General features: G+C 39.0%; 1 protein-coding gene across 1 annotated transcript; it reads left to right on the plus strand.

Moving 5' to 3' along the window:
• On the plus strand, positions 1 to 2,558 carry LOC143538928 (cyclin-dependent kinases regulatory subunit 1). The gene is made up of 4 exons (XM_077032367.1): positions 1 to 34; positions 119 to 195; positions 282 to 342; positions 2,177 to 2,558. Exons 2-4 carry the CDS (start codon positions 143 to 145, stop codon positions 2,333 to 2,335), a joined length of 273 nt encoding a protein of 90 aa, XP_076888482.1. The 5' UTR covers positions 1 to 34; positions 119 to 142; the 3' UTR covers positions 2,336 to 2,558.
• Positions 2,559 to 10,662: the final 8,104 nt, after the last annotated feature.

The raw sequence follows: 10,662 nt of genomic DNA on the forward strand, positions 1-10,662 counted from the left end.
CGACGTCACACACACAAAGCCACAATTCGCAAAGGTATCCATCCATCTGATCTAGGGTTTCTTCATTCAGTTCACTCTTAATAATAATAATAATCTGCAGTTATTATTATTTGAACAGGATCCGATTGAAATCTGAAGCGCCATGGGTCAGATCCAGTACTCCGAGAAGTATTTCGACGATACCTTCGAATACAGGTAACCGTCAATTCATTTCGTACTCGCTTTAATCGTTCTCGTTTCGATGATAATTTGTGTTTTGAAATTGTTATTGTGATTGACAGGCATGTAGTTCTGCCTCCAGAAGTTGCCAAGCTTCTGCCGAAGAATCGTCTTTTATCAGAGGTATATTCTTCATTTTCATAACTTATTACGTTTTTATAACTTGTATGTTCAAATTGTTATTAGGTTTCCATAGTTTATATGTTTAATTATTTCGTGCCTTTTATTTTCCTGATTAAATTGATGTTATTCGGCACATATTATGTCTATCTGTTTTAGTTGAAATATTGCTTTCACGGCTTGATGATCAAATGTATTTGTAGTAGCGTTGTAGAACTATCGATTGATAGGGGTTAACTGGTTTGGAATTTTATGTATAATTTTTCAATTAGTTCAATGATATTGAGCAATTTTTGGCTGCTTTTGGTTTTAGGGGCCGATTTGGTGATTGAATTGGCAGCTCTTCAATTTCTAATTAGTCGTTGATTAATTGGCGACTGATTTGTAGCAAATTTTGATCAGTTTTAGCTTTAACTAATAAGCCTTTTTTCCTTTTATTGATCAGAGGTATATTGTTGATTTTGATAACTTATTAGGTTTTCGTAGTTTATATGCTCTTTGTGCCATTTTTATTTTCTGATAGAATTGATGTAGGAAATATATTTTTGTCCCAGATTATATATATTTGTAAACTGTAAAGTGTTTTATTTTATCTTCCAATTGGAACTGATGCTTTCACAGCTTGATGATGAACTGGGTATGTTTGAAATATTGATAAATTTCTAGTTTTAATAAATAATAACCAATAACATCTTTTTCTCCTTCTGAATTACTTGTTTTCAGATCTGAGATTGTAGGAATCCATGTTAAGTTTGATAAATTGTTAGGTTTTAGTAGTTCATATGTTCAATTCGTTGAGTTAATTGACAATGTTTTGAAGTATATACACTTAGATTAGCATATTTAGCATATACCTTACATTCGAGATAAAATTGATGCAGGAAACTCTGAACTTTAATGTGCAATTTGAATTAGAGTAATATTTGTCACAGACTATTATCTTTATTGTGTAAAGTACTTAATTTGATCTTCCAGCTGGAAGTTGTTGCCTTGTTTTACTTGAAATGATGCTTTTGCAACTTAATGTTGAAATCATGCTTTGAACCGTTGTAGGAACCCATGTTAATTTCGATAACTTTTTAGTTTTTGTAATTCATAGTTTCATATGTGCAGTTCGTTGAGTTAACCAACGATGTTTTGAAGTGTATACGTTTAGATTAGGATCTTGACATCTTCGTGATCAATCGCCAAGATATATAGCATTTGCTTTTTGAATTCGAGATAAAATTTATGTAGGAAACCTTAAACTTTAGTATGTGTCATTTGAACTATAGTATTTGTCACAGATTATGTATATCTGTATTGTGTAAGGTAGTTAGATTGATCTTTTAACTGGAAGTTATTACATGGTTTAACTTGAAATGATGTTTTAGAAGGTTGATGATGATCAAATGATTTTGCTTGAAATATTAATAATTTTCAGGCTTAACAGAAGCCCTTTTATCCCTTTGATCAACCTGTTTTATATTAGAGATATAATTATTGTAGGACTCCATGTGATGCTTTATTAATTCATGTTCTAAGTTCTCCTAAGTTTAATTTGCAACAAAGCATTTGGTTAACCCATTCTGCTCAATATGGTTGATGATATACTTTGGTAATGAGCCTTGAAAGTTGTGTGTGTACGCAGGTGATTATGTATTAAAACTTTAGAAGGTTTTTTAGGATATCATATTAACCATGATTCTTTGTTCTTTAGTCCTAGAAGTCTCATTGACCTGTGTTTGTAACCTCTTGTTTCATTATTGTTAACCGAAAGTCTTGAGTTTGTATCTATCTCTAATCACTTTTTTTATAACTAAATGTGCTGATAAAGGGTTTTGATTTGTTTGTGTAGAGTGAATGGCGTGCGATTGGAGTGCAGCAGAGTCGAGGATGGGTGCACTATGCTATCCACAGGCCCGAGCCACACATCATGCTATTCAGGAGGCCACTCAACTATCAGCAGAACCAAGAGAACCAGGCTCAGGCTCATCAGTCTCTGCTAGCCAAGTGATCTGTTTCGTGTGAACCCACATCTCATTTCGTGTAGAAATGAGTACATGATGATAAAAACAGTTTTATTCTGGTCTATGGATCTTGTTTCTGATTGTTAAGTTACTGCAATCTGGTCTTTTATCATGTTTTTAGAATGTTAAAAAGTTGGATTGTGTTGCTTGTTTGCTTCTCTTTACTATGGAGAAATTACTATTGAATGAATGAATTTGACTTATACTGCTCTTCCTTTGTGCACATAATCATTTATAATTCCATTTTCTTCTAATCTTTATTAACTGTAGACTGTAGAGGTGTGCTTTATTTTATGTTTTGATCATATAAAACTAATGACTTCAGTTTAATCCTCTTAAGCTTTGAAAGTTGAAACACAGATCGGTTGTAACTTGTAAGTTTGCAATGTGTGTTGTGGCTCTGTGTCTAAATCATAATTAATCCATGTGGTGTTGAAGAATGAAAGTGATGAATTCTTTTAACTGGAATAGTGAATTCCACTAACCACGCCCTGCTTGCGGTGCGCGCATATAATGTATATATGTGTGAACCCTTGGGTGGGCAAAAGTAAAATTGCACTAATTTTGACGTTATTTTACTAATCTCGTGAAAATAACGTTAAAAGTGGCGGAAGGTTAATCAGGCATCATGTGGTGGCGTTGATAGCCGAAAGACTAGGGCACATGCACCAATCAGTCGGTGTCCCGATGATTGAGTGCTATGTGCCTTGTGTCCAAGGATTAATGCAAAACTACTATCGAGCCGGGGGTCTCACCGGAAGCAGCCTCTCTATCCCTATGGGATAGAGGTAAGGCTGTCTACATCTTACCCTCCTCAGACCCCACCATAGCATTGCTATTGGTGGGATATACTGAGTATGATGATGATGATGATGATGATGATGATGATGATGATGATGATGAGTGAATTCCACTAACCATCTATGGACTTAGAATGCACTGAGCATTGAGGATTTGCATCACTATCATGTCTAGTAAGTGATTTTAGTGTTTGCAATTCATTTTAGGCAGTTGAGAGTTTTTTATAAAAATAGTGGAATACAGAATAAACATTGATACAAATGAGTTAGGATGTGTCAAGTGCTTGCCCATTCGAGACTTAACTATCTTTTGACATCAACGAACCCTGGGAGGTTCAAGGGGGGATTGCCCCTGGTGGAAGTCTTGATGCCCGTTTGGTTAAAACATCAATGAGATCTGATTCGTCAGCAGATTCTAGCGGTAACTGCATGATTAACACTAATTGTAGAGATGTTCAAAACGGTTTGGGACTAGGAACCGGAACCGGTTCCTATATTCAAAACCACCTTTTAAACCGGTTCCAGGCTCGAACCGGTTAGGGAACCGAACCGGTTCTCCCACCCTCGGACCCCTAACCTATCTAACCGGTTCTTACCGGTTCCTAACCCGGTTCCTGTACCGTAACCGGTCAAAAAACGGCTATTTTTGACCCCAACGGTCAAAAAACGGCCAAAAAAACGGTTAGGAACCGGTTCCGGTTCCAGAACCGGTTCCGGTTCCTACCCGCCCCCACTCAGAAATGCAACATCAGGTTGAATCAGATAGGGTCCGGTTCCTACAAAAAACGGGTAGGAACCGGTTCGGGTCCGGTTCGGGTCCACCGGTTTGGTTCCAGGAACCGGTTTTGTTGATCATCTCTAACTAATTGTACATCTGGTAGCAATTGACCCGTCATAATTACATTGACCCATCAAAAGTAATCAAGGTGGTAAATCACTCCTGATTTCACATTTGAACCTGCTGGATTGGATTAAACAATTAAAGGATAGTTCTAGCCTTGAAATGTAATGATAAAAACAGTTTGATTATATCATTCGGTTTCTTCTCTTTCAGGTTTTATTCATTATAAGTAGATTGCAGATTTATGTAATTATTGTTAACACAAGTGTTACACTATCAGAGTAGGAATAATCAGATTTGGATGTATTATTGTTGTTTAACTTGTATACTCGGGCAGTGAATTTTTGTTATTTAGTAAATGACTTTTAATTAGAAATTAGCTAAAGACTCATTTGCAAACCATAACACCCAAAATTCAAATAAGATAATGAAAAAAAAAAACTTGATAAAAATTCAAGAGAAAATTAATGAATTGATTCAATATCCGGTAACACTTCCATTGCAAACAAGTTTCAACACATAATCCAACAATAAAAGATAGATAATAAGTCTTTACAAACCCTAACCCCCAAATCTAAGCGGTGGTAAACTTGGTAACAGCCTTGGTGGCTTCAGAAACAGCATGCTTAGCCAGGTCGCGCGGTCTGGATGCTACTTGGGAGGCCGAGGATGAGATGCACAAGTTTTACCCTAGTCTGTTTATGTAATAGTTAGGTTTCGGGGACGAAACCTCTTTAAGGAGGGAAGACTTGTAACATCCTAAAATTTATAATGTTGAATAAAGAAAGTTACGTTTAGTGATTTCGCGTTATTAATTAATTAATATCGAGTAAAGAACGGATCATGGACTTAGATTAATTGAGATGGGTTAAATGAGAATGGCCTTAGGTCCATGGGCTTTAAGGGATATAAATATCCCCTAAACCAACCTAAAACCCTAAACCCTCATTTCATTTCCATCATAATCTCTACACACTCCAAACACACACACACCATAAACGAGCAAGATCCGAGAGAGAGTAAACGTTAGTGGTATTAGATCTTATTACACGAGATCTAGAGTGCATAAACAAGCTAATCAAGATCGAACGAGCGCTAAAGGTATGTTCTTGACCTTTAAAGTTTGCGTAGTATTGAACGTTTTTCTTAAAGGTCCAAGCTTTATAGTATATACGGGATATATATACGACCGAAAACGGTCAGGGAACGTAGTGGGTGATGTCGAACCATAACAAGGGTATTAAAATCGCCAAAATGCTTGATAAAAACCAAACCCGTAGCTGAACTGGGCAACTTCGCCTGCAAAACCATAACTTCGCCTGCAAAGCCATAACTTCGCCAGCAAAGCTTAACTTCGCCTGCAAGCTTAACTTCGCTTGCAAGCAAGTTCGCCTAACTAATTAACTTCGCCTGAGTTAAGTTCGCTTAAGGTTTAACTTCGCCTAAAGCTAAGTTCGCTTAAGGTTTAACTTCGCCTAAAGCTAAGTTCGCCTAAGGTTTAACTTCGCCTAAAGCTAAGTTCGCCTAAGGTTTAACTTCGCCTAAAGTCAAGTTAGATTAGAAAATAAATTAAAAACCTAATGAAAAATGTGTTAAGACAGTTAATGGAAATAAAATTTTTCCAAGCTGACCTGACAGCTCGACCCCAGCCAGGGGCTCTGCCCCTTGGACCCTGTTAGGGGCTGCCGCCCCTAGACCCCCGCTGCCAGGGGCGCTGCCCCCGGACCCCTATTCGTCGTGGGTTATATAAAGATAGAAATACAACATGAGTTGTAGTAGTTAATTGGTACGTGTAAATATTATACAGTTAGCCGTGCACAACTCAAGAAGGGAATAACGATTAACGGAGAGCGTAACAGGATTCAGGTGAGTTTCTAGCCCCACTTCCTTGTTATGTTTTCGGGGCTGTGTGCATACTCGATGTGATAGTTAATACACTTATCTTAAGTGATAAGTGTATGCCTTGTATGATTTATGTATGATGATTGCTTGACGGTGCGTGAACGATCTTCGGATATTGCATGAACCGTCAGATGGTAGTTAAGATATGATTGATAAGTATGATGAGAGATATGATGTATGTAAGAATATATAATGTATGCATAATGTATGTATGTTATGATGATGGTACGTGAACGCTCTTCGGAGATTGCACGTATTGTCAAGGAAAGTATGTATGAACAGGTATGGTACAGTTACACGAAACAACGGGACCAGACCCTTATAATATCTGTGATGTTAGGGACCAGACCCTTATAATATCTGTGATGTTAGGGACCAGACCCTTATAATATCTGTGATGTTAGGGACCAGACCCTTAAAATATCTGTGAGGTTATAGGGCGAAAGGCTCTTTAAAACGTATGATTATATATGTAAAGAAAGTATGAAGGTAAGAATGAAAGTATATGCACTTATGTGTGTATGAAAGAAAGTTAAGAGGTTAAGTATGAAATGTAAGAAAGTATTGTATGAGTATGTGATTAACTAGAACTCACTCAGCGTAGCTGACTTTTAGTATGCACGCAGGTGAGTAGAATGAGGCAGGTAGCTTGAGGAGGACACATGGCAGAGTTGGACGAAGCTGGCATCTGAAGATTTTGCTATGATGTTTTATTTTACAAGACTATGATTTGTTTTTAAATGACTATGAATGCTCGATAAGACAAGAATTATGGTTATGGAATGTAATGGTTTGAATGTTTTTAATGTTCCGCGAATGTTTTAATTAACTATGATATTTAGAACTGCGTTTATGAGTAAATCCAACACGAAAGTAGGGCTACCGGTAACGGGGCTTTACAAGTTGGTATCAGAGCAAAGTTCGAGAGATTTAAGCATCCTACATGCTTAGACTCGAACTGAGAATGGGATTTAAGTAAGAAAAGAAAGAAGATGCCAGTTCAAGAATCCCATGTGTCGCTCAAGCAAGATCAGTATAGGTAAAGTGTATGATTAAATGAGATATGTTAATGAGAAAGAAAAGTTATGTGAACGACAGGTATAGGAATAATTGATTGTTTGATTGACTAACTGCTTAAGTAGAACCAGCACAAACAGACTCATAAAGGGAAGTGTATAGGACACGGAAAGTAACGTGATCAGCTAATCACAGCTGGCCACTGTTATTACCTGTTAGCCTTACTATCCTTGTACTAAATAGTTCCTTGAGTGATGAGGTTGTGTTTTCCCTTTTAGAATACGATGGCTGGAGCTGGAGACATTGCTGGAACTGGAGGTCGCACTGGACGACGCGGCAGACCTTGTCGTGTCCAGCAACCTTCGGTTGAGACAGCTTCCAACACCGAAGCTGAAGGAAGCGCAGCTGGAAGAAACCCGGAAAACAACGAAAGAGTCCAACTGGATCCCGTGATTCAAGCAGCTATTGTTCAAGCCGTATCTACAGCTGTGAAGAATATAATTCTGGAGGGTCTGCTGGAAGCCGTGAAAGGACTGCTGAAGGGGCAGGTGGTGATGGTAGGAGGGATGATGAGAGGGAAAAGGGTGATTCAAGTGAGGTAAGGTCTGTGAAAGTTGATGATAGGAAGAGGGGCCGAGGCGGTTGCAACTATAAGTCTTTCAAAGGTTGTGACCCGCCTAAGCTGACCGGTTTAGGAGACTCAATCGCTACTCTTCAGTGGATAACCGCCATGGATAAAATTATCCGAATCAGTGAGTGTCGTCCTGACCAAGCTGTCGGTTATGCCACCCAATCATTTGAAGATGAGGCTATGTATTGGTGGGAGAGTGTGGAGCAGAGGAAGACCCGTGAAGAGATCAAAGCGATGAAGTGGGAGGATCTGAAAGAATTAGTGATGAAGAAGTTCTGTGCTGACGTCGAGGTTGAGAGGGCGGAGATGAAGTTCCTGAACTTGAAAGCTGGGACAATGACACATCGTGAGTACACCACCGAGTTCAATCGAATGTCTAGGTTGGTACCCGATATGGTTAACACTGAGGCCAAGAGAATCAAGTGCTATGTGAGGGGATTGCCACAGAAAGTCTGCATGCTAGTCAGGACGAGTAACCTGCTACCTTTGACTCTGCTGTCGAACTCGCAGAGGTGGTTTATGCTGACCTGGCTGCGGATGACGCAGTGGTGGAAGAAGAAAGAAAGATAGGAAGTGGGTTGCTCCTGTTAAGCGACCTGGTACTCAGTTATGGAACTCCAAAGATAAGAAGCAGAAAGTGTGGGAGAAGAGATCGTGTAAGACCTGCAGAAAGATGCATGGTGGTGAGTGCAAGTGGGGTAGAAGTTCTGATGTTTGTCGCAAATGTGGAAAGGCTCATGGTGGAGAATGCAGAATGGGGTCGAATGCCTGTTATAAGTGCGGGAAGGTAGGGCATTATGCCAATGAGTGCGGTGCGAAGCCAGCATGTTACAAATGTGGCAAGACAGGCCATATGGCAAGAGAGTGCACTGAAGGTGAGGCTGGAGGTAGTGGGAAGAAAGATTCTGATCAAGCAATGCCGAGGACTAGAGCTTATATGCTGACCCAGGAACAAGCTAGACAGATTCCTGATGTTGTGACCGGTACGTTCTTAGTAAACGGCATTTCTGCTTTCGTATTATTTGATTCTGGTGCGAATAGAAGTTTTGTAGCTACGACATTTAGTAAACTAGCTAAAATGAAAGGCTGTCGAGTGTCTGAAACTTTCATAGTAGAAACCGCCAGTGACACTTCGGTTAAAATAACAAAAATGGTTAAGGATTGTAAGATAGAGTTAGAGGGACATGAGTTCCCTGTTACCTTGTATGTTATGACCTTAGGAGGGTTCGATGTAGTCTTGGGAATGGATTGGTTGTCTGAGTTTGAAGCTCAGATAGTATGTAAGAGTAGAATAATAAAGCTAAGGTCTTTAGATGGTAGTGCGGTGACGGTTTACGGTGATAAAGAAAGTTCAGGGTTTAACGTCATTTCGATGATAAAAGCCGAAGGGTTATTACGACGAGGATGTGGTGCCTACCTGGCGTATGTTGTCAACGCTACGGCCGAGACGAAAGAAATGAAGGATGTTCCCATCATGTGTGACTACCCAGAAGTGTTCCCTGAGGATCTTCCGGGGTTACCACCGGAGCGAGAGATAGAATTCCAGATAGATTTAATACCAGGAGCCCAGCCCGTCGCGAAAGCACCTTACTGTCTAGTTCGTCCGAGATGAAAGAATTGATGTCCCAATTGCAAGAACTCCTCGACAAGGGTTTTATAAGACCAAGTGTTTCCCCGTGGGACGCACCAGTGTTGTTCGTGAAGAAGAATGATGGAAGTATGAGAATGTGCATAGACTATCGCGAGTTGAATAAGCTTACGGTAAAGAATAGATATCCTTTGCCATGGATTGATGATCTGTTTGACCAGCTGCAAGGTTCAAGTTGGTTCTCCCGGATAGATCTCAGATCAGGCTATCATCAACTGAAGGTGAAAGAGGCAGCCATCCCTAAAACAGCCAACCGATTTCAAGTTTCAACGGGGTGGTTCGGTTTTCGACGACAAAAAGGTTACTTACAGTTTGGATTACAGTTTAATTTAAAAACCATCAAAACCATACCGCAAACACCCATACGTAAAATGTTGTTTTTTAACTGAAAAAAACTATAACAATATGATAATCAAATTAAAGATAATAAAATTGCGCAATGCTTTATAAAAAATATTAACGTATAAAAAAACTATGATCGTTTAAATTCAGTGGGTGAAGTTGGTTTAAAAGAAAATAGAAGTCAAACCAATGACCGATTTAAACGATTTCAAGGTTTTAACCGAACTATAAACACTTATATTTGTACGTGATTAACAGGTTCAAACACCCGCTGCATCGCGCGGACACCCGTCTAGTAGTAAACAAAACATTACACCAACAATCCGGATGTTGCGAAGAATCGTATTTTAGTGTGTCTGGTTAGTTTACTCATATAGTTCTAAATTAATTCCCAGTGGGCCCAATTGTGGTGACCCAACGTTAGGGCTAGCCCACTAAGGTTACAACCTAAAGAGTCCCTTTAGGCTTTCCCCAACAAGTGAGGCAGTGAGCCCTTGATAAAAGTTTATTTTGCCTTGTATAAACACATTAGGAAAGCTTTAGATTTACATAATGGTTAGAAGTTGTATGAAATATGAGAAGTTGAAAGTTGAAACTCGTTGCTTTCACCTATAATTCTATGTGTTTTCTGCATGAATTGGGCTTATTAAATTAGCTTCATTATTAATACAAAAATGGGCCTAGATTCAATGGAGTCTATTGGGCTTGTTAGTGTACACATTTTATTCGTGTAATCATGAAAATGGGGACAGCTATGATAATAAGGATATCTTAGTTGAGACGTCATACAAATTTCAATGGCTACTGAGCTAGTTAATGTATATAAAACCCTCCTCTAAGTCAGATCCAGTGGGTTTCGGCGCGTACTAGTAAAGCCCGTTAGAGGTTTGCACCGATCTCCCTTGTAAAAGAAAGCCCATTTGTTTCGGGCATCTCCTTCTTGCGTGACTAACTTGACCGTTGAAGTGCCCACAAGGCTCTAGCCAGTGAACTTCTAGCGGGTTTCTAACCTACTCTTAGTCCGGGAAAACAACATGCAATGTACACCACGATCGATAAAACTTACTCTTGTGAAGTTAAATTTACAAGAATAAATTATTTCCTTTGTTGAAAACAAGGATTATAAAAATAGT

This window comes from Bidens hawaiensis, unplaced genomic scaffold, assembly GCF_021521415.1.
Source record: "Bidens hawaiensis isolate Kalapana, Puna unplaced genomic scaffold, B.hawaiensis_p1.1 tig00011762_1, whole genome shotgun sequence".
In the NCBI taxonomy this organism is placed as follows: Eukaryota; Viridiplantae; Streptophyta; class Magnoliopsida; order Asterales; family Asteraceae; genus Bidens; species Bidens hawaiensis.

What these genes read in the sequence shown, in the direction of transcription:
- LOC143538928 (XM_077032367.1), top strand. Translation starts at nt 143, where the DNA reads ATGGGTCAGATCCAGTACTCCGAGAAGTATTTCGACGATACCTTCGAA. An exon ending in GACGATACCTTCGAATACAG is followed by an intron (nt 196 to 281) that starts GTAACCGTCAAT and finishes TGTGATTGACAG; the next exon opens with GCATGTAGTTCTGCCTCCAG. An exon ending in AGAATCGTCTTTTATCAGAG is followed by an intron (nt 343 to 2,176) that starts GTATATTCTTCA and finishes TTGTTTGTGTAG; the next exon opens with AGTGAATGGCGTGCGATTGG.